General features: G+C 43.1%; 1 protein-coding gene across 4 annotated transcripts; it reads left to right on the top strand.

Moving 5' to 3' along the window:
* Positions 1-770: 770 nt before the first annotated feature.
* On the top strand, positions 771-22,461 carry RIC3 (RIC3 acetylcholine receptor chaperone). 4 transcript variants are annotated; one of them, XM_075502195.1, is made up of 7 exons: positions 771-990; positions 8,714-8,937; positions 10,217-10,295; positions 12,425-12,518; positions 12,733-12,792; positions 18,556-18,704; positions 19,821-22,461. In XM_075502195.1, exons 1-7 carry the CDS (start codon positions 843-845, stop codon positions 20,309-20,311), a joined length of 1,245 nt encoding a protein of 414 aa, XP_075358310.1. In that variant the 5' UTR covers positions 771-842; the 3' UTR covers positions 20,312-22,461. The 4 variants fall into 4 exon arrangements, with proteins under 4 accessions (XP_075358310.1, XP_075358311.1, XP_075358312.1 ...); XM_075502196.1 differs by having other exon boundaries at positions 18,559-18,704; XM_075502197.1 differs by lacking the exon at positions 12,733-12,792.
* The last annotated feature ends 1,678 nt before the right edge of the window (positions 22,462-24,139 follow it).

Raw genomic sequence — 24,139 nt, forward strand, 5'->3', positions numbered from 1 at the left:
TCTTGAAAATATATGCACATTTATAATTTTTAAATTTCTTAGATAGTTGCAGTAAATTGAATTAATTTAAAATACGCTCTGGACTCTTCTACATCTTTCCATGTGCTCAAAGGGGGGAAACAATTCCACATGGAGAACCCAGGCGAGCCATAGCCTCAACCGGCTTTTTTAGCCAAGACTCTTTCCTACCCCTACAACAGTCTTACCACCAGATAAAGCCCTGGCCCCTTCCCAGGCTGGGAAAAGCACCAGTAACCACACTGCAGCTACCGAAATCAGCTCCCAGCATGGCAGAACACTGCAGAGCTTTCAGCACCCAGGGCCCACCGAGCAGGTGTGCCATCACCGTCCTGCCATCACTGCCACCAGCACAGACCCGTTGTGACACCACTGAAACCCTTCACAGGGGACACAAAAAGGCACAATGTAGGTTTATTTTTGTTTCCCCAGTAAGTTTGTAGTGGTACAGCCAAGGAGGGGACACAGAGTCTGGAATACACTTATGGCGGGACTAGGAAGAGGGGATCCAAATGCCCCCTCCTGCCCTGCCCTGCGTTTCTGAGGCTCAGGACCGTTTCCATAAGGACCCAACCCAGACCAGGAGCTGGGGCTCCCACACCCCACTTCTCAACACCTGCCCTGCAGAGCGCACCGGGCTGCACCGGCGAGCCCTGCCCGGGGACCAACCTCAGGCGCTCCGCCCGCGCCTCTCTCAGGCTCCCGCCCGGCCGCGCCGGCGCACGGCGCATGCGCGCGCTGCCCGCGCCTGCGCCTGCGCAGGGACTACCGGTGCGGTAACGGTCCGGTGACGGCTCCGCAACTGCCGCGGCGCGCGGGCCGCCATGGCGTATTCGACGTGCTGCAGGGTGGCCATGGTCTCCTGCCTGGTGCTCTGCGTCTCCCTCCTCCTGCCGCGGACCTTCTTGTCTCGGGGCGGCGGGAGGCAGGAGCCCGGGGCTGCGCCGCTCGCAGCGCCCGCGCCGCCCGAGGGTAAGAGGCCGCTGCGGGCCCCGCCGGCGGCGGCTCCGCTGAGGCGAGGGCGGGTCGCTCCTCGCCGCCAGTTCCCCCCGCACCGGTACGCCGAGGTCCGTGTTTCGGCTGCTGCTCGGGGGCCGAGAGTGAAATACGGGGGGTGGCTCAGCGGTGAGCCCGGGGCAGGGCGGGCTGTCGCCGCCGGCTCGCCAGGGGCTCGGCGGTGGGCCGCGCTGCCGTGCTGGGCCCGGCCCGTGAGCTCGCCGCCCCCGGGGGTGCTGCTGCCGCCGGGCGGGCGGTGTGTGAGCGGGCCTTGGTTGCACGGCACGTCTGGAAGGTGCTTTGCAGCCTGGTATGAAAACGTAGAGTAGTTAATCCTTTCCATAAGTGGTAATCTTATCACTCTCTCATGCTCTCTCCTTAAAGATGTGTGGAGTGTCAAAGGCTGAATTTATTGTTCTCGTCTTTGTTGTAATTTACCTTTTTTCTTTTACCCTCAAAATGTTTAAAGTCTTCCAAGTCTCATTTTAGTTGTTTTATGTGAGTGAGGTACCAAAGCTACTGAAAAGAGACAGACTCATACCACATTTTTTTTTCGTTGTGATACATCACTTTTTATTTGAAAGCTTCATTATTTTGTTATTTTCTGTACAGAACGCTTTTGTTGTTGCATACAAAATAAAGGTTCATTTGAATCATACTCATTGTTTAGTTCCTACTCCAGTATTTTAAACTTGGCTTTCATGCAGCAGATTCTCATAATAAATGTGCCACATGATGACTCATTTAGACTCATTTAGACTGTCCTTGCAATCCCTCAAGCTATGTCCTTCGTGCCTGCCCTCCCACTCTGCATGTCCAGCTTAAGTACTGGAGGAATGGATTCATACAAGCATCTCCCATTCTTTTTATGCCCATTGCCTTTTACTGTAGGTTTTTCTCCCCAGGGCACTTCACAAAAGTAGCTAGTATCATAGCCCCAGCTCTGGGCAGAGAAAGAGTTTTGCCCAGGGCTGTGTGCAAGCCAGAGGTGAGGCTGAGGGAAGTACAGACAACTTCTGAATTGTGCTGGATGCTGTCCCACAGGGACTCGCGTTCAGTGACTTTATCTTCTTCATCCTTCCAACAGCCTGGTTCTTACGTGACAGTACACTTCAGTGACATTGATTTCATTTGACCAGGGTTTTTTAAGGACCTTCAGGCTGAAGTTACTGCTGAAACAATGTTAATGGTGAACCAAAATATATGACTTGTATACTATGGCTACCCTTCTGTGGTTGCTGTTCATATCCTTGGTCTTTAAGAACATGAATATAGGTTCATCAGCCCTGTAGATCTACAGGTTTATAGTTTCATTCCATCATCTCTAACACTGAAAACCTGAATGCTAGCTGATATTTTTGACAGCACATCGAGAGCAGTACTGTGAGGGCACAATGCTGGGCTCCACAAAGGCACAGTGGCTCAGTGAGGACTGTGGACTCCCCTGCCTGAAGCAGAGATGGGAGCAGGTGCTCTGGGAGGTGGTACCTGTGTCTCCATTAACTGCTGCCCATGTGCAGCGCCCGACTCTGACCCCACAGTGATACCAGATGACACAGTTTGACAAACCGTTTTCCCACAGTAGGGCAGTCTTAGGCAGTTGTCAGTTAAAGTTCTGGGGCTTCTTTCTTTGGCTGCAGGATGGACTGGATTGAATGGATCTGACAGAAAAATTGGCTTTAAAAAAAAAAAAGACTTGCCCCCAAATTACTTTCAGTGACATCTGTCTGATGAATGATGCTCATACCTGTTCTAGCACAGCCTGCTTTAAGCAGTGCTGTCGTAAGCTGACTAATCACAGCCACAGTTAAATGCTTAAAATAGGTAGCGTAAATAGTCTTTCCATCATCGTGCAGGAGATCACTGTACAGCACGAGTTAGCCTGTGCCTGGTGCAGAGCAAGCGCTCGGCGTGCTCCTCTGTTGCACCCCAGCACCTGTCTTTGGCCGAGGACATAATACCTCACCTCAGCTGATCTGTTTCAGATGAGAATTTATAGTCCATATTTTCAATTTGATAGCAAGAATTTCATTACACCTGCTCTGTAGACCAAACTTTATTTCACCTGAATTTATTTTTTATTGGAAGAATAAATCTTGATTGAACAGTTCAATTCATACCTCTGTCATTAGTTGTCCTCTTCAATGAACTGATAACTGCGGTTACCTGATGAAAATTTCAGGGACTTGAAGTAATCATGTCATTCCTGAAGTTAATAAAGTGCTTATTGTAGTCTTGGGGGCAAAATGCCTCTGAATAAAACATTCTTAGAGTTTACTACCATTTGTTAGAACTCAGTGTTGCCAGAAGGCTTTTTATCGAAACGGGTTTTAAGCATGGGAATGGCGCTTTCTCTAATGAAGCCATTTTCAGAGGTCTCTTTTAGGGAAATGGTGAGCATAGTACTATAGAAGTTAATATTATGTTTCAGACAGGAAGGTTGTTCTTTTTGACAGTAATAGTTTCATGTATATGAAAACTTATTTAAAGAACTTACTGTGAATGTATTGCATTTCTAGTTTACTTCATGGACAGGTATTAGATTTTTTTAAAAAAAATCTTTTAGAAAAGAGGAAAAAAAGAGCTACTACCAGTTTAAAACATACTTTTAAGTCTAGTGTTCATAAATATATGCTATGCATTTTGTAAAACTACTCTCTAAGTTGGTAGTTTAAGAAAAACCTTACAGCTCCATGGCAATAGGTGTATAGTCTGTCTGCATTCCTATGAACCCTAAAGTGGCATCAGCTTTACAAGAAAAATATGTGACTGTTCAGGTAATGCCTCTGCCCAACTTGGATTTGTGCAATGTGTGCATCAGTTGCCTGCAGGTGTCCTTACTTAAGAAAGTTAAGATGTTTCCATTTTGGCTAGTATTTGTGTTTTCCTTTTTAACCTTCACCCGCAATATTTAATAAAAAATGTTCAGGCGATTGACTGTATCCATTAAAAACACCTGTGTGGTGGTTTAAAGTAAGGATTTCAAAACTGTCATTCCTTCTAATGTTTTTTGGGTAGGTTACTAAAGTTGTGTTGTTGGGAACACAGCTAGAGGTATTTTGTAAATGTCAGTAAAATAGTAAGAACTAAATGAATGCATGAATGAATCGAGTTCATCTTCATGTTACACTATCTGCCAGAATCAGAAGTATTTATAAAAAGATTTAGAAGAGAAAAATATAAATGACTGCATGTGTAAAAAATCTAAAACATGGGTCTTGTGATAGTGTATATAATACTGAAATAGAGAGTGGCCTCAACGGTCGGATCATTATCCGAACGTGAACTTGTAGTGTTATAAAAACGATTAATTACTTGGGCTTTCTGTGGGCAGAGGTGTTGGCGAAATTAGAGGGTGTTAAAGAATAGCTGCAGAAATGATACAGTGACTTGAAAGAGAATTTAGATTAAATGTCAAGAAAGCAGTTTCTTCACAGATTATTCTAAGCTATTATACTAAACATGGAGGCTATGCAAGAAAACCTAGGAGGACACTTTCAGTCTAGAGAAGATCAGGTTACTTTATCATGGAGCCCGTGTGTCTGTGTGTTCCCACTTGCAGCTTTAGAACCCTTTGGCCACTTTATCTCATTGGACACAGAGAGAGAGAAAATAAATGTTTTATGAAAACACACTGCTGAGAGGGGCTAAAGATTGATTCAAGTGTCCTGAGAAGAAGGCTTCAATATGAATGCCTCTTTATTGGCCTCTACCAGAGAGGGAGGTCTTGCAAAAGCTCTACTTAGCAAAAGCTTTGCTTAGAGCACACGTCTTCTTTAAATATCAAGTCCAACAGAGCAGGGGAGAAAAATGTACAAAACTCTTGAGTTCTGGTTCTCACAGAGCGTATTTCATTTCTGATCCCTGTGACTGTCTGAAAAAGCAGTGGTTTTCTTTTTCACTCACTACGATGAACATTTTACCAGGAAAATGTAAATGGCACCTAAGCATCCCTAAACTCCCTAATGGGGGTCAGAGTACAGTTTGAAGATAGGTTTGAGGACTGGAATTTGCATTGCTGAGGCAGGAGGATAGTTCTGTATCTCACTGTCACATGTTTTTTTCAGTTAAAGCTTTTGTGAAACGTCTAGCTGGTTTGTCCTTGGGCTGTATTTTTTTGTTTGGTTGGTTTTGCATGCACAGAAAGGAATAGTAATGCCTTACTTGGAAAAAACACACTTAATCTTAGCATTTCTAAACCAAAGTAGTGTAACCATGGTTTTGGGATGGAAGCGAAGAAAAAAGGCCGAGTGCCTACTGCAGAGCATGAGCAGAACTGTGGGTACTGTCCTCCTGAGGAGCACTTGATTGAGATTTGAGGAGCGATGAGAACAGCATCCTTTGCTTTGCTGTCAGCTTGGACAAGTCACACGCGCTTCCCAGACTGCCATTTCCCGTCTCTAACCCTCCCCCTATGCTTCCTGGGGTCTGAAGAACGTGCACATTTTATAAATGAAGTCATGTATCGTAAACCTCCTGATGAATGGAGTGGAAGCTTAATACAGCAACAGCCCCTGTGTACTTCCCGTATGTCAAACTTTATTTTTTTATTATATGTGTATGTATGTATCCCTGCGTTTTATAGCTGGTCAGATGTTGCAGAAAGACATGTTATCTAGGCTAAGAGATGCTGAATCGTACAATGACCCAAGTCTAAATAACTTTATAAATAGTCAGGTTGGGCTCAGTAGCAATTCCTAAACCCCATTAGGTAGAACACATAACAGCTTTCTTGGAAAAAAGACACTTGGATGGTCTGAATATTATCAGCTGGTTGGCTGTTGTATTAGGTGTGCTACAAATATACTTTTTAAGATTTGCTTTTTCCAGTTGAGTGTTAATGTTGTTAAAACATTTAAAAAAACACAGTAATTCTAATGTGATACTGCTATTAGGGACTTCACCTACATTCAGAAATCTACAGTCTCTTAATCGATACAAATGTTAGCTGGGGCATAATTTCATTTCTGGAGTTAAAGCTATTGAAGGGACAGGATTAGACAAAACATTCTCTGCTTGCCCTGTAGCTGGTTTGCAAAGTTGATTTGAAGCATTAAACTAGCAAATTATTAAATGTGTTGGGTAAATCTTAGGTAAAAATATCGCAAAGCCAGGTAGGGTGTATTTGGTGGAGTTACCACGTGCAGCAATCAGGTCTGCGTGAAGCTCTCGGGCTGTTGCAGGGGAATTGAGAAATGTTTCAAAAAGAGAGCAGCACTGTGGCCCCCTTCAAAGCTAAATGGAGGTTAGTGCTCTTCCCACAGCGTGGAAAATGTCCTGTTGAAGTACTCGCCATCAGCACTGGCAACTGGAAGGTGCAGCAAAAAAGGACCCGACACATGCCCTTCTGTGCTCACGTAGAAGTGTCACTTGATTTTATTGACAGAGAGGATGTTCTTGTCTCCATTTGAAAGTGGTTTGTTTTGTCTCTGGAAACATGGAATCCAGTCATATCACCTACCAGTGTGCTAGGGTATTGGGTTTTTTAATAGCACAAGGTATGTTGTTTAATTGACAGTGGCATCCAAATCGCTACGGATTTCCATTTATATATTGTGTATTTGATAGCTTTTTGCATATGATGCTTTAAAGTTGCCTGTGCTGTTGATTTCTTCTATAATTTGCATGGGTTCTTCACAATAAAAATCTATGGAAAATAATATTTTTTTTTAATAAGGAAATAATTATAAAAGTTTAAAAATCAACAGGGAAGATTTAGAACTAGAAGCCATGAAATTCCCCTTTAAAATTATTTTGATAATGAAATTACTAGTGTGTGTCCCTTTGGCCTGATTAATTGAATTGAATCTTTTAAAGCACAAACGAGGCCTTGTGGATAATTTAGAAAACCATTCCCTTTAAAGACAGTTTCACCTTTGTCAATTATTTTGTGCTTTCTTTCTCTCTTTTTTTAAAATAAATAATATTTGCATGAGTATAAGATGTTTGACAAAGGTTTATCTACCCTGCTGTTTCATCCCTACCTCAGTGATAACTGCTCTCTACACGACATCACACTTGTTTCCCCAGTGACCTACTGCTACAAGGCACTCCTGCTGGAGCAATGGGACTTCCTTGTAAATAAGATGCTATGCTTTCCATCACAAACTTTGAATACTTCACTAAAATTAAAGTGCAGGCTAACAGCTTCCTCTAAGTTAAGCCTGAACTCATCTGAGAGTGGTTTTGGTCAGTGGCGGTATGCCTGAGCAGTTTCACTAAAGCCTACAGCACTCAAAGAATATATGTCATCACCTAAAAGAAAAATGTGGTTTTAATAGTAGAACTTCACGAATTATTGATATCACTTCCTAATACCTATTTACTGTAATTTTCTGTGCTCAGCAATTTAGCTGCCTGTGATGGTGTTTCCTAGCAAGAGCAAATGTTAATTTAATTTAATTTTCTCTTGTCTTGCTTCTCTTAAAAATGTTTGCAGCTGGGTACTTACAGAAGGAAAGTTAGTTATTTTTGGTGCTATTTCAAACCTGGCTTTGGGGGTTTTTAATGCAAGTGCACACAGCCTACCCCAGCGCCAGTGACCAGTGTCCAGGCTGCCTGGCTTTCTTGCTGCATGTGCCAGGGAGGGGGAGTTTTGCAGCTGGCATCAGGGGGTGAGCTGCAGCCCAGCCTGGCCGTCCCCGTCTCTGCTGCTTCCATCCAATGCCTTCCGCCTCCAGACTCGGTGGTGGAGTAGCTGAGTAATTCAGTTCAGTCCCAAACAGTGGAAGGGAGTGCAAGGGCAAGTCCAGGCTGGGTATGGAGATAGAAAGAGGATGTCAAGTACACAAAGGAGCAAAATAGTGAATTTCATGGCAAAATTGTTGAATCGATGGCAGCAAGAAAATAGAATAATGCATGAGCTTAGATTTATTGAGATTCTAGTGCCTTTCAGTTGAATGAAATCGTCCACAGCACCATTTCAGGCTCTCTGCAGTCTTACTCTAGCATCCATGCATCCATTTATGCTCACTCCCCTTTCTTGTTTTAAATTCTCTCTGCCTCTCTCAAGGCTAGAAATCATTTTTTCCTCTCTAAAATGCCAAAGACCATATGTCCCAAGCTATATTCAGTCTCCCCTCTTACATTGCTTTACCCAACACCTTTTTAAGGAGAACAGTTTGAGGTGCCATCAGTTTTCTTTATCTTTCGTTACTCATTTGGTAAAATCAGGTAAAATACGACTTCTTACAGCAACAGCTGAAAATCTATACTGGGCAAACACTGCAGTCATGTATCAGGATGCTAGATGGGTAGTGGTTTATACATTAACATGCTTCTGCGTAATATTGATCGGGCTCACAGCAGAAAACCGATACGTTGTTGGGGTTTTTTTGAGCAGAGAACCAGAAGTAAGGGTTTGGGTTTTCATCCTGCTAGGGATGCCGATTCATAGGGTCTTTGGACAAGTATATAGCTGTTAAACTCTGTGTTTTGGTAATTGCCCTTCCAGCTTTTTCTCTTCTTCAAATCAAGAGAGTAATTGTGCATACCTAACTCCTAGCACTGCATATAGTAAGTGACTGAGGATTGAGTTTACAGACTTACTACTTACAGTCCAACAAGTTACTTTATTCATCAGTGGTGGTGCATTTAAAAGTAGAGAAAAGAGGTCAGCTGCACCCCCTGCAGTTTTAGGCTGCATGTAAAAGGCTGAAAAGTAATAGAAGAAAAATAATCGTTGTGTGGTTTTTTGCAGGGAAGCTTGGTCACTTTCCACCGAGGATGCAATACCAGGCCACTCCTGACAGCCGGACTGCCCCTCATTTTCCAAGGTCTCACCTTGCTGAAGCAGTTGCCAAAGCCAAGGCAGGTGGAGGTGGTGGTGGAAGCACTGGTGGAACTGGGAGAGGTCTTGTGGGGCAGATTATCCCTATATATGGATTTGGCATCTTCTTATATATCCTGTACATTTTATTTAAGGTAAGACCAACATAAATTGAAAACTCAGGAAAATAACGACTAAAAAAACCTCAAAACAGAAACAATATTCCCATTTCTGTACCTGGTTCCATTTCAGCCTTGCTCAAAAAAAAATGCTTATGCTGGACCTTTGGCTGGTGGTTGAAAGTTTGGTGTATCCTGTGGTTTTTGCTGTTGCAAAGACTGTAGCTAAGAATGCAGGGATGGGTTGCTAAAATCGTGTATTGGCCTCTGACCTCTTACAATTTTTTTAAGGATCCCCCCCCCCCCGAAAATGTGTATGTCTAGAACAATGTTAGATTAATTTTGAATATACACATAGTATTCTTTTCTATTATGTGTGACTACATATTATATATGCTGTATATGTCATGTATTGTGTTATGCATTTAAAGTGGGAGAGAGGGAGTACAATTATTGCATACCTTCTGGAACAAAAGCACCACGTTGTTGGAGAATGGGAGTTTGCAAGGTGGTATTGACCACGCTAGAACTACCCCAGCTAAGGAACTGGTTGAAAGCTAGCTTAAAAAACCACAGCCCAAATTCCCCTCAAGTGTTTCACATGTGATTTGAACTTCTCATGGCTTTTTGTTATGCAGACGTGACTTGCATGTAGGTGATAACAGTCAGCTGTGTGGGAAGAGGGAGAAGTGGACTTGTGGAAATGTTTTTTGCTTTGAGTGGGGGCTGAACCCAGACTGAGCGGTGTCCAAACAGTTGAGCCTACTCTGGACAGACAAGAGGCAAGAACAAGGTGAATTGGGTGAGCTGATCAAACACAGAGACAACAAAAGAAATAGATAGCCTGCAGCTTCTGTATAGAGCCAGCCAGTATCTTTGCTGCAGGTACAAAGTTGGTAAGGAATAATGGCAGAAAATGTTGCAAGAGGGACAAGTGGGGTCACATATAATTCCTTCAGAACCTGTCCTTTATTTCACAATAATTGCCCAATGCACTATTTTTTCCCTCCTATATACAGAAGAATTAAAGGATCAGGCTGGAACAGATAAATATTCTAAAATGAAAGTTATTTTTGATGAGTTATGGTTTCACTATGCTTAAAAATATAATTCGTTCCAAGTGTCTTTTACGAGTTTTCAGCTGGGAAGATCTCCCAGGCATCTTTCATGGTTGTCTGGTTTTGCTGCTGGGCATGCTTTTCTGTGGTTACTTTCTGGCATATTTTAGTTTTCTATCCTTTTTTCTGTTGCCTTTGGGGCTTATATATTACTATTGCTGTAACTCATAATAGGGTTGTCTTTTTTCACTCATCAGCTGGCTTCCAAGGGAAAAACTATTGCTGGAGAGCGGAAATGCCCTACTGCTGCACCTGGAAACATGAAGAGGAAAATCAGTGAGTACGACTTCTGACTGTCTGTGTAGCTGTTGACTCTGTAGAGGCATGGTCCAACTGGGTTTTTGAAGTTCTGGGCACACTGTAAAGCTGCTGTTCCCCACTGTAAAGAACAAGCCAGAAGCTTCTGTGTTGGAACAAGCAAGAGTTAAAGTGAATTACTGCACCATCACTTTCTAATCTCATTCGGCTAATGAGGCTCTGCGATAGTAGCCTGATCCCAAGCCCCCCTGGAAGCAATGGCTTTTTATGAGGTTCACGGAATTAACTGTATGGATTTGCTGAAAAGCTATGTAGATAATGATTAAAAATGGATAATAGGATGTCCATCTATAATTATTCTATAATCCCTAATATTCTAGGAATAGTATATAAATATATTATTAAAAGCTACCTTCATTTTTTTGAATTTGTGAATTCTTAGCCATCACCAGGTACTTCTCTACTTTTTCCGTTCCCTTTTTGCAATGCTCAAAGTTTTGATGAGAAAACAAACAGTATTCTGAAATGTTATTGCGATTTTACCTAAACATCGGTGGGATAGATTCAACTATTTGTAGACATTTATTAGGTAAATTAATAAGCTTACTACTGAAGATTTGATGAGTAGTTACCATAACAGTATTGAAATGTGTTCTGTTTAGCTGGCTAAATTGTAATAGGAAAGAAAAGTACTTAGGGCTTTATAGAAAGTGCTAGCAGTAAAGTAATTCTCTTAACATAGCTGTAATTATCTTGACATTAATGCGTATATTAGGAATACCTAATGTACTCAATGCTATAGATTGTATTTTCAGTGCACTTGTACTGCATTGTGCCTGGCAATTTTGTGCAATTTATTAGCAATGGTAATTGTATTTCTTCTCTAATGCTTGGTAAGAGAAACTAACTTTGCAGTAAGTTAAATATTTACCATCATTACAACCCAAAGAACTAGTGGTGAAAATTACTCTGCCTTTTTCTAGAGCCCTTCATTTGTATTCCTAAAGCTTTCGTTGCAAGCTGTAGCAGAGCAGGGGACAAGTCACTGGACTAGGAACCACTTACATAGTGACTTGGAGGGAGTAACTTCCTTTCTCTTTGCCAATTTCCCTTCCCCTATTTTTAAAGTCTCAGACATGCAAAATAATTACATCAGTGATACATTAAGTAATGACATTCTCTGCAGAATAGAGATCTTCCCAAAAGCAGGATGTTTGTGGGTGGCTTTCTCCATTCCTACTATGTCAGAGTTCCATCGTGCCTTTGTGCTGCTTAAATGGGTGTGCCTGTAGCAGCTGAATATTGAACTAACCCAGGCTGGCTTCATTTTGTTCTGCGGTTGGGAACAATGAAGTCTCAGCTATAGGATTTTGAGCGTGAGCTACAAAAGCCAAATAAGGAGCTCAAGCACTTTTCTTGACATCCATGCTGTTGCGTCTTTACTTTACGCTTTTGGCTAAATTAAAGCCAGTATGGGTGTTCCTGCATGTATGCATGTGTCTACTATTGTAGTACGGGCACATTTTTTGAAAAAAGTGCAACCATGGAAACACCGTGCTTTGCTCCCCAGACAGACACCATGTGGCTAGCTGTTGTTCATCCCGCTAAGCCTGGCAGACCGTTAGCACTCACTGCCTACCCTGGCACACCTGTGCAGGGTTGGATGCCATCAAGCCCATGAACTTTATTCTCTTTGATAAAGATGTGGTTTCTCAAACCTTAGACTCATTAGAAAATGCTCAAGTGACCTTTTATCTCTGTTCCCAAGGACTTAACAGGGAAATTCCATGAGAACTATTAATTCTGCAGTAGACAGTAAAACACTATGGTTTCCTTAGGAAAAAAAAAAAACGGTATTTTCTTTTCCCTAACTTTAATCTGCAGGGCATTTACAGTGGCCCATTCTGCTTATTGGGAGCTTGCTCGGGAGCCTTTGAAAGAAGGTGCTTTCTGTGTGTCCTATTACCATTGGCAATAGCCTTTGCCTTCTTATACCAGGAAAAGTAGGTAGAACTCTTTAAGCTGCATGTTTTAGTTTCCTCAAAGCCGGTTTGGTTTGGTACAGCATATGCTACCTGTGATAGTGGGACAGGGATACATTTTCAAAGCTCCTACTGACGGATCTTGGGATTTTGTTTGTTTTACAGCTGACTATGAGCTCACTCAACTCCAGGAAAAACTGAGAGAGACAGAAGAAGCTATGGAAAAATTAATCAACAGAGTAGGACCTAACTATGATGGGTATGTTTTAAATTACAGCATTTTAGGGAGAGATTCTGCTCTGGTTAGAAATTAAACTTTCTTACATTGGCTATATTAAAATAGCATTTTTATTACTACTTCAAATTGTAGAAATTTAATTTTACACATCACAATTTTTGTTCTGCAGTTTTTCTCTTTTCAGCATCTATATTTAAAATAAATCATTTTTTCCAACTTCATTTTCCTTAAACAGAAAAGCAACTATCCCTACCCTCCCCCTTTGTACAGTGCGTTATTTGGAAGATAATGACAGGTATGTGTAAACAGAAGATAAAACATCTACATTTAAAGTATGTAAAACAACCTGTCTTATGTGACCAAAGTAATATTCTGAATGATTCCTAAGAGACCCATTTGTTTTATGTTATTTTCCAGTTCTATGGATTATTTTTCTAAATAGAAATACTGTTATAATCTATGTAAATGCCTGTTAGAATATCCTTAAAATATTTCTTTAAGGGCAGAATTGTATAGTAATCTGATTCTATAACTTAGTTCCACCCTGTAACCAGCAAATCTATGCATTTAATTCTAAATAGAAAAGAAAAAAAGAGTTGTAAAATCAGGATTTAAACATTTCTTACATTTATTAATGTTTGCTGTAAATCTAAGATGACTATTCTACATTATAAAGAAACACTGGAAACAAGTCTATGTTTTTCATAATGAGTGTAACAACACATGAATAGGACAATGCATAACTGCAGTGTTTGAAAATTTAAATACCATGAATATTAAGGTGACGTTTGCAAGCAAGAAAGGTAGCTGTTCAGGCTGTAACGCATGTTAACTTTGTCTGGATCAGGCAATGCCTGTTTTAACCCATTCTGTAGGAACAATTCTGTGCCAAACTTGCACATTATGTTCATTTATGCTTCAAACTGCATTCTCTTTGAGCATGTAGTTTTGCCCACTTTGCACGGTGCCCTGTATTGCAGCTGCACTCGTCTCAGCAAGACGAGGTGCCAAGCTTGCCTGTGTTAGGCCAGGTTCCAGCAGGAGAACCCCTAAGCAGCCCTGGTTTTGTTAGTGAAACAGTAGGATACTATTTTGACTATTATTCATCTCTGTTTTGGAGAGCTAACACAATGCTCTCCACGTACCTTTAAGCTGCCAGAAATAGGCTTATGAGCTGCCCAGATACTGTGCTGACTCTCAGGATAGGATATTTTTTACTGAGAAAGTGGGTTTAGGGTCTGATCCAGTATTTGTTCCGCCCTGTGTTATTGGCTCAGAGCCTTTATTTAGTAGAACTTCCCTGCTTTGTTCAACAAACTATTTATATAGATGGATCTACAGGCCTCAGGGGAAATCAGAATCTGAATCTAATAAAGAATTTTGTACATAGCCTCTTTAAACAGAAGGGGAAAAGCACCTCTAGATGGAGCAAATAGCTGTTTTTCAAATATACCCAGACTTTGAAGCTTTCTTAATCTACACTGTGATACCCATTAAGTTCAGTAATACTGGATGAATGTCTTAAAATAAGATGTATGGTTAGAAAGTGTAATTAGAGCACAGAGTACATTGCTAGGCTTATTCAATCTGGATGTTGATAGATTTAAATAAAAAGGAAAGAGGAAGAGAGCAAAGATGACTTGAGCTCCATTTATTCATATGCAGTTAAACAGCAATCCTTACAACAGAAAAGTCAGAGAAAGAAATAACTGGTATCAAATTTAAACTAATGCTGAAAGACCCCAGGTGAGACCATGGTCCATTATACTAGATATGGCAAAGCGACTCCCAGCCTGCCAAGTGAAGTATCAGTAACCAAACCAGAGGATGTATTTTGCATTGTCACAAAACCCGATGTATCACCATAACACACAGTGTTTGTAATAGTGCTGAGGTCTGAGCTCGTGCCTCAGTGTCCTCTCACTATACTTCAGGAGTGTTCTCCTCCCAATTGAACTGCTCCAGGATTCATCCTGCCTTTCTCTTTCTGGTGAAGATTCTTAGAATCCAAAGACATTCTAATTTTGTGTATTTTCTTAAAAAAAACATTACTTTTGAAATCTGGATGAGTTTGGAAGGACAGTTTATTCTCAGATAATGCTGTACCATAGAAAGAAATCCCGTTTCAAAGGAATAATATATACTGTGCTGTGTGATTTTATTCTGCTTTCTTCATTAGCAAGCGCATGTGGTGTTTTCTTGCTGTGGCTTGTCCTGCTCATTTCTTTTTCTTTCAAAAGCATTTGAGTGAAGTGAGGCTGGAAGACCTCTCAATACTATTAGCGGGTTTTCTCAGATGGGATAGCTAGTGTTATCCAGCCCTGTGTTGTAGAAGGTAGGCAGGCAGAAACTTGGATTTGCTTTTTTTTTATGAGGCTGGAAGATCAACCTCCAAACCAGCCAAGGAGACCTCCTTCCAATTGCTGCAGCCGTTCAGTACAGAAACCCCCTTGCAGAAATGCAAAACTTTCAAAAGTACAAGTACAGATACTTTTAATGAGGCCTAGCATGTATTAGCAAGGACTAGGAGCAAGGTAAAGAAAGCAAGAGGAAGAAAGAACTACCTGGCCGGGTCCTCAGCAACATAACCAAACCTAAACTAAGAGACGGACAAAGATAATTGTTACCTAATGCACACACTTAAATGGGTAGTACACAGTACCTAAGGATATAATGATTCACAGCTCTGAGAAAATCTAGCACTCTTCCCAGCTCTTTTTTCAATAGGTTATAAATTTAAATTATACAGTTGTGTAATTTATCATCACATCCTATCACTAAGGGGACCTCAGTATCTCCGGTTTCTAAATGTAGACTTTTATAGCCCAGTATCTCTCAGCAGAGATGAGGAGCCTTGCTGGGAATTTGATGATTCAGAAATAAAGATGTGATTGATGGTTATATAGGGCTCTCTGCATTAAAAGCATGCATATTGCTTTTTTCCAGGCTTTTAGCAGAGTGTTTCAATGTTGGGAGAGTGATATAGTGGGTACAAAAGATTTCCCTACCCATTCTCACAGATGTCTTACCCATATTCTTTTCACCACTGTCTGTAAAATTTGGTATTTTGAAACCACTTTAAATTGAAGAAAACTTGTAAATATTTTTCTCAGTGGGAGTATTGTACAATACTCTCTTGTAAAAAAAAAATTCTCAATTTCTGGTAATTAGGTAAGAGGTAGAAATAATGCAGCTCAATTACCTGCTTTTATAGTCCTGTTTACCAGGCTGACAATTGGAAAAACTTTTTACCATAAACTGAGCAAATGTGATATGGAAGAGAGAGAGAGGCTGTACTCTATGGGGTCCCATTTTGGGGCTATAGCTGCATTTTAATAGTGATTATTTTAAGATCATGAAGCAAAAAAATACCGGTTGACATGCCTGAGATACCTATCTCAGGCATGAGATTTTCAGGCATGAGGTTAGGCTATGGATTTTCACTGCAGTCATGATAGCTCTTTAGGAAATGTTCTGAACTCAGTGTAAGAATAAGAAAACCTTTACTTTACCTGTTAGTGAGCACTTTGGGACTCTACAAAATGCAAGCATTGCCACTATGAAAAGTAATAGCTGTGTTGGAGCTACAAATGCACAGAGCAAAAATAATGACCTTTTCTTACACTGTAAACCTTTTGTATCTGTTGTCCTCTTAGTATTCATAAGTGCATTATACCCTGGTAAATCTCCCGTACGCAAGCAGCCAGATGTCTTACACGTTGCCAGCATCCTACAGTAAGTCTTCCTAGAGGCCTTAAATGAAGTAGAAATAGTGCATGGGTTTTCGTTTCTCCCTCCCTGCAGGGAAATTTGTCTTTTAAGCAAGGTATCTGGAGGAGGAATACTCTGAAATAGAGACCTTGGGTTGCAATAATACGGTAGTGCTTTCTAATGAGAGTATCCAGCATATTAGGAATTTTCCTATATGAAATGCCACAGTGATGCAGCTGCACTGATCCTATTATCTGAGCTAGCATATCTCCCCATTGCACTAAACAGATAGGCATCTCTGTCTTTATCCTGGTGATATATATATTCAAATTACACACACTTTTGTCTACAAAAGGAGGATTAGTTTGGCAGTTCTGTTACAGCTTCTGTCAAAGGCAGCTAGCTGATGAAACCATTTCTTTTTGTGTGCCTCTTAATTCACATCTCAAATTCTACATCTGCATAACTTTTGAGAAGATGCTGTCTCACACCTTCACTTGTTCTGTGGAACAAACTGCCACCACCACTTGAAGGGACTCAGTGCAATCTCCATATAGCATTGGGACCGTATGATCTTTTCAAACTGTGGGGCAAAGTACCCCTCAGGGAAAGTACAGAGAAGTGATGTTTAGCCTTGTGATGCCAGTCAAACAGTTTAATCTGGGTAGCTGCTAATGACTCCAGGGGGCCTGCTCCTGAGCTAAGTTCAGTTACAGACTACTGTGTGTGCAACTGTGCACAAAATCTAGCCCAGGGTCAGCACTTCGGTCACCATCGCACAGACCAGCAGTATGATGCTAATCTCTTTGGCTTTAAATCACTATGACTCTGCTGCCTTTAGTGGAGTAACTATCGTGCCACCGTCATTCCTGTATATGTGGAGTAGCACACAGTACCTGTTAAAGTGCTGCTCGAGTCACGACAGTTAGTAAGAGGAAAAACTGAAGATGGACACTGCAAGTTTTTAAGTTTATGAGAATTCAGGTACCTGAAAGAAGGTTTAGGTAGATACTAATCACCTAAATCCAAAATCATTAATCTGTTTCCAGCTCCCCTCTTCCCATCTCACCCCTAAGATTCCCTGGGCAGCTGTCTAATCTTGGAGATTATCTCTCTATCTGATGGTCTGGAGATCACCAGAGATCATCTGTCTGACCACACGTACTGCCTAGAGGTCAGCATTCTGCGCACGCCGAGGGCCACCCTCTCTGAGTAACTGGGGGCAATAGATCCTGCCTAAAACACAGCGAGATTCAAAAGAGTGCTAGAGTAGTGCCTCAGTCCCCTGAGAGGCTTGAACTGGCACTTACACAGAGATCAAACACCTGCTCAAGAACAACTTGAAACTCAAGATGAAACAAGCACAACAGTCAGAACCACTTTCACCCCTAAGTACAGCAAGTGTTTTCCTTATTCTGACCTACTGAGTTAGTAGAACTCGGATCACCACCCTCCAAATACTTCTTTTTTGTCCGTAAGATTTTTAGGAGACTGGTTTTTTTCCAGAGAAAATAACATGTAGTGACTACATGATCTTATATGTTGGAAGCATTTTTGTTACAACAGTAAGTAATTGTATTACCTGAGCAGTAGTAATTACTAGAATCAGCAGTGTAGAACCAGTCAAAATTACAGTTTGCTTTTAATCTTATAAAAATCTCTATCCTCTCCCACTCTCCCTCTGATTCTAAAGGGCAAGTTAAAGTTAAATGTAACACCTTCTTTTAATTTGTAAATCTTCATTCCTGCTTCTCCCCCCGCCTCCCCGCCAGGCAGCATTGTTGACTCTGTATAATAACATGATGATCTGTCCAACTGACGTTTCTTAATGAGGCCTTGCAAATTTAACACCTTCAGTGGCCATAATTAGGGATCATTAGACTCTTGAGACTAATGTCTGTGTGAGGCATTTTGATCAGCCCTGCAAGTTGTTTTAAATGTAGCATAGGTTCTGAATTACATTTTCGTAATAATGCTTCAAACAAGGTATGGCCCTCTAATTCTCACCTAACACTCTTTTAGAGGCCAGAAATTTCTGTAGTGTCTTTTGTACCATAACTCTTGCTTGTGTGTCACTTCCATCTTGCTCTCACATTGGCTGTACCTGCCTTCCTTACCTGTTTAAGTTTGCAGTCTTTCTGGATAAATGGATAAACCATTATACCTGAAGTGCAGGCCACATGCAGATGTTGAATATCGATCTGAGATGGTCTGCACTTCACTGAGATCATACTGCAGCCAGGTTTCTTCAGACTCTGCTGCTGGGATGGAACACACAGTTGCGTTCAAACTCTGTTAATAGTTTGTAATAATAGTGGACTGAATTCTGGTGTCTACTATTTTCTAGCAGGACTCAAAATGTTACAACAGACCAGGAAAAAAGGTTACTTCAGCAGCTCCGAGAAATTACTAGAGTTATGAAAGAAGGAAAATTCATAGATGGTATCTCTCCTGAGAAGGAAGCTGAAGAAGCTCCTTACATGGAGGATTGGGAAGGTAAGCAAGCACCTTTCTTACCATTACCCTGATGAGAAAAATTGAATAAGGATTACTTATAGTCCCAGATCCTTTCAAAATTTTTTGTTAACTTCATCCTTCCTTTTCAGAAGTCAGTGTTCAAAACTTTGCAAGAGGTGGTTTGTTTTCCCAACCATAATAGAAAGAAAATAGATTTTGAGGCATCCAGCATTTCCTTTAGTGTAAACACTACACTATCTGCTGCCAAAAGTGGCATATGAATATTCACATATGCTCCATCTGCTGCTGGGTCTTGGCTGCTGTAGGTTTATATCTTTCCCTTTCTTTACTGGGCTAGATTTCATGCAAAATCATAAAACCCTTGGAAATCAGAATCAATATGTTTTGGATAACTTACAGTTTTTAATTTTGATTAGTCATTCTTTGTTTGCTCCAATGTTGTAAAAGTCAACTCCAGGAAGTCTGTCTTTTAAAAATTCTTTATTTTAATGTCTTTTCCATTCCTTGGTGTTTACTTGTTACATAAATGTGTTTTCAAGATATCCCTGTTGAGCTGCTCACTATTGTAATTTTAAATGCAGGCTTAATTCCTTGCTCTTTAAGAAGCTTTCAAAAATGATCCAAAACATACAGCATAAACAGTGACCTCGAGCTCTGTTTTCTTAAGTCAAGTTCATGATGCATTTTCTAAAATGAAATGCATAGTCATTGACATATCTGGTTTTTCAACTTTATAGATAATCCTGTTTATAGCAAAAGTCTTCAAAACATGAATCAGTCTGTAGACAGAAACAAAAAAAAATTGGTCCATTTAAAGATCTAAGACACACAATTTTCACCTGTTAGCTCCCATAGCTTTCAGCAAAGCTCAGATGTTCACTCCTGAAAGTCAGGGTTGATATCCTGGCTCCCTAAAAATAAGTGGAGTTTTCTCATCATCTCCCAAGAAGTCATGTTTTGCACATTCTTGGCATGGAGTTAATACTGTGACGTATACATGGCATTAAATAGATGACACTTATACTGGCACTGCTAAAAACAACTGTTCTAACAAACTTGTGCATCCATCACTGAAGTTAGTACTACTTTTAAATGCTGGTAACACTTCAAGCTGCATATCACTTTATTCCTAAGGTTATCCAGAAGAGACCTATCCTGTCTATGATAATTCTGATTGCTTCAAGCGCAAACAGGACACAATCCTTGTAGATTACCCTGACCTGAGCCAGCCCTCTGCAGAAGAGCTGGCAGAAAGAATGGAGGACATGGAAGATGAGGAGCATCTGTGCAATGAAACCCTGCTCACTGATCTCACCATGGGAAAGGGCGGTCATGATTTAATGCAGAAAAAGGATGAGGCAACTGGCATCAGTGAAGAGGAGAGGGACCTTCATCACAGCCAAAGCACTGAGGAGTGCTGCTGTTGTTACGAGGATGACGATCCTGCTGTCATAGCGGAGAACGCTGGATTTGACTCTGAGAGCTGCAGCGAAGCAGAAGAGCCAACCCAAGAGCACCTGTCTGTGGAGTCAGAAAATGAAAATGCAGCACTGAAAAAGCAAAACGCCACTGATTCAGATGAAACAGGCACACTGAGAAAGCGCAACACGAAAGGATTTGAGTAATAGGGACAATAGTGGATGTTACCTAGATGGTGAAGGTAGAGGTCATAAACTGTCATTGTGTGTTTTTTGTTCCCGATGAAGACTTCTCTGTGTTCATCTCCTTGTACCAATTTCATTCCCATGGTAACAATCAGTCACATCATCTACCTGAACTGGGAGCCGATGCCCTCTTTCATGCAGTCTTGTCATGGCTTACCATGACGTTGCCAACAGCACTTTGTCCTGGAGACTGGTATCTTGAAGCAGATTATTTGGTTCAGATATTTGTGATTCTTTCCTTTCCAATTCTGAAGAAACAGTCCTTGTTTTTGCCCTTTGTCATCCCAGAGTTAACCAAATGTCTCTTCTGACTTTCTCAAAAACATGTTTGTGTGCTACCAGTTATGAAAATTAATCAAATCCATATATATTTATGATATTACCAGGAAGCTGGAGGAGAAAGTATGCCTTCTTTCTCTTACCTGAATGCTAACTGATCAGCAGAGCAGGCCATAGTCACAGATGTGACTCTTTCTTTCTCAACTGTACCATTGCTGCTGCATGCCCGAGAAACTTGTCACTACAGTCCACAAGATTCATATGCTACCCCAACCCACAGCCCGTTTCCCAGTTTATTCCATGCTGCAGGACCAGTAGCCTAATCTATGTTGTGTTCCAGGAAGAGCGTGAGCAAGACTGATGTGTTATGAGTTGTTCTTTGACTTTGCCATAGCCGTGGTGAAACGTCTTGGTGAAACGTCTTGGTGAAACTCCCAGATGAGTGCAGGAATCGGACCATACTTTGTGTTAGAGAACAACACTAAAAATATCCCCAGGGATTAAAACAAAAAAAAGAGCAGTGAGAAGGTTTCTCCTTAAAAGTAGAGAAAAGAGTGAGGGCGAATCTCAGACTGAAAAGAAACCCCGCCACCTCCAGGCGCCAAGGACCTCCCTCGGTGGCCCTCCGACAGACTCCTCGCGTGTTGCCGGCACAGTGTCCCAAAGGACACCAGGCCCTCTCCTCCCCTCTCCCTCGGGGCTCCGTGCAGAGGAGATGGCACCTCTCCACGCTCCAGGGGCAGGGCTGGGGGATGGGGAAGAAGGGCCCATGCAACACTTGGCAATCAGCAATTCTTTCATGGAGTGCTGGGAGACCTCGCGCAGGCCGGCTGCGCCTCCCTTTCCTGCCGGCGGGATGTCTGGGTGCTTCACCCCCTCTCAGCCACTGTCGGGCATGGGGAGCTGTGCCACTTGCAGGGAGCCGGATCGGTGGGGGGTCACTGAGGACCCCGACCCTCCTGCAAAACTGTTGCTGCCACCTCATCCAGGGGAGCCCGGGCACAGGATGAGGAGAGGGCTGGAGCCGAGGCACACGAGGGGAGGTGGAGGGCAGTCCCTGTGCCCAAGGGGCAGCGGAAGGGCACAGGGGAGCGATCCCCAGGAAAGGGGCCCTCAGCCCCCCCGGCCCCCTCCTTCTCCCCCGTGAGGCCATCTTTCTCCTTCTTCCATCTTTCAGGCCACAGGCCCCCCAACTCCCAGAACAGGCATATTTGGCCACGTGCATCACCATCACAGTGGCCTCCTGATGTCATGAACTACGTCACTGCCATCTGTTCTGGACCCCATAAATACAAGGACCGCAGCAGCTGGCCGACGATTCGCTGAGCTTCAAGGCCCTCAGATTCCAAGAATGATTGGAAGAAAAGGGTCCCACAGCAGCAAGGCGAGTGGCTGCCCACATCTGCATGGGAAGGCAGAGAGGTGGCTGCAGGAGAGGCAGAGGAAGAGGAGGCAGCGTCAGAGGGGGGGCACCATCAGCCGCACAGTAGCGATGGCCATTGCTCATGTGGGTGATGGTGTGGAGCCCGTGGAGGTGGATCCACCAGAAGACCAAGAAGAACCGATGGAAGTGGATCCACCTCCAGCATGGCTCCCCTGGCACCACCACATTGTGCCAAGGCTCCCCTCCATGATGCCATCAACATGGCGTCACAGGAGCACCCAGCCAGCGCTCTACCGTCTGCCCAGCCTCTCCACCTGCCGTTAGCTGGCAGGCCCAGCCTCCGCGCCCGGCCGTCCTGCGGGCTCACCCCTTCCATCTCCCGGCATCAACAATTATTTTGTTGATTGCCCCGGGTGGTGTGAGCCCTTCTTTCCCATCCCCCACCCCCTCCCCCACCCCTCCTGAAGGGGTGCCATCTCCTCTGCCCTGAGCCCCAAGAAAAGGGGATGAGACGACTTGGCTTCCACCAGGCTGCTGCGCCGAGGTGACAGGAGTTGTCCCTCAGAGGGCCACAGAGGTCCCTGGGGCCTGGAGGTGGGGTTTCTTCAGTATGAAGACAAGCAGGTTGCCTGACGGGTGGTTGAAGATGAAGCCAGACCCTCCACAGCCACGCACGAAGAATACCAACAGATCAAGCAAAGAAGTTAGACAACTGTTCCTTTGGAGAAGCAGAAGACTGCAGTTCTGCTAGGAAGAACTGCTGGCCTTCAGCATTAAGGTGCCTTCTAGCTGCTTCAATTAGGAGTTCTTTTCAAGCTTGGGCAATAAGCAATTTAAAAAAAGCCCCAAACCAATAAACCAAGAACCTAACAGTAAAAATGCTTTCCTCCTCTCTTGTTTGGTACTTGGGCGACTGCATCTGGACTCCTCTGTCCCCTCCTGGTCTCCCCAGTCCAGGAAAGACACTGATGCGTGGGCGGTGGGCCCAGAGCAGGGCCTTCGAGATGGTGAGGGGCCAGGGCACGCGGCACACAAGGGCAGGCTGAGGGAACTGCCTCTGGTCTCGAGGGTGGTGAGACACTGGAGCAGGTTGCCCAGAGAAGGTGTGGATGCCCCATCCCTGGATGCGTTCAAGGTCAGGTTGGCTGGGCCTTTGAGCAACGTGGTCCAGTGAAAGACACCTGTCAGCCTCACCTCTGTGCCTGGGAAGACCATGGAACAGAGCCTCCTAGGAGCTAGGAGTGAGCCCAGGATATCGATACCTGGCTCCAGGACTGGTGCCTGCGCCAAAACTTTGGGGTTTTAAACCATGGAAGAGCCTTTGAGAGACAAGGTACGCTGGGGCCTGATGGGATCCGCCTGTCCTGATGGGGAGAACGTGTCTTCGGGCGTAAACTGGTGGGGCTGATCTAGAGAGCTTTAAACTAGAATCGATGGGGGAAGGGGATACCAACAGGATTGCAGTAGGTAAGCCGAGGGTTGGCATGGCATTGCCTGAGGGTGGCAATGCTAGTGGGAACATTTACACTGCTCCTGGGAGCATGGAGGGCTCAGGAGCATATGTGAAATGCTTGTACACCAATGCATGCAATATGAGAAGCAAACAGGCTGAACCGGAAGCATTGGTCAGCTCCCAGAGCTACAGTATCATTGGTATTAGTGAGACTTGGTGGAATGAGTCCCATGATAGGAGTGCTGGGATGGAGGGCTACTGCCTGTTCAGGAGGGCTAGGCAGGGCAGGCGAGGTGGAAGTGTAGCACTATACATAAGGGAGAGATTTGATTGTACAGCCCTTACAGTTAGTGATGATGTGGCTGGGAGCCTCTGGGTGAGGATTAGGGGGATGGAAAACAAAGGAGATGTTGTAGTGGGTGTTTACTACCAATCACCCAGCCAGGATGTAGCACTGATGGGTTATTCTATAGGCAATTAGGATAAATATCAGGATTGGTAGCCCTTGTCCTTATGGGAGATTTTAATTTTCCAGACATCAACTGGGAATATCATACTGCTGAGACGAGCAGGTCTTGGAAATTCTTGAAGTTTGTAGGAGATAACTTCTTGTCACAGGTATTCAGTGAGCCAACTAGGAAAGATGCCCTCCTAGACTTGCTCTTTCTGAATA

The sequence above is a fragment of the Mycteria americana genome, chromosome 5 (genome assembly GCF_035582795.1).
Source record: "Mycteria americana isolate JAX WOST 10 ecotype Jacksonville Zoo and Gardens chromosome 5, USCA_MyAme_1.0, whole genome shotgun sequence".
In the NCBI taxonomy this organism is placed as follows: Eukaryota; Metazoa; Chordata; class Aves; order Ciconiiformes; family Ciconiidae; genus Mycteria; species Mycteria americana.

Excerpts from the sequence above, each read along its gene's own strand:
- RIC3 (XM_075502195.1), top strand. The coding sequence starts at position 843 with ATGGCGTATTCGACGTGCTGCAGGGTGGCCATGGTCTCCTGCCTGGTG. Across the intron at positions 991-8,713 it reads AGCGCCCGCGCCGCCCGAGG|GGAAGCTTGGTCACTTTCCA; the intron begins GTAAGAGGCCGC and ends GGTTTTTTGCAG. Across the intron at positions 12,519-12,732 it reads GTAGGACCTAACTATGATGG|AAAAGCAACTATCCCTACCC; the intron begins GTATGTTTTAAA and ends TTCCTTAAACAG.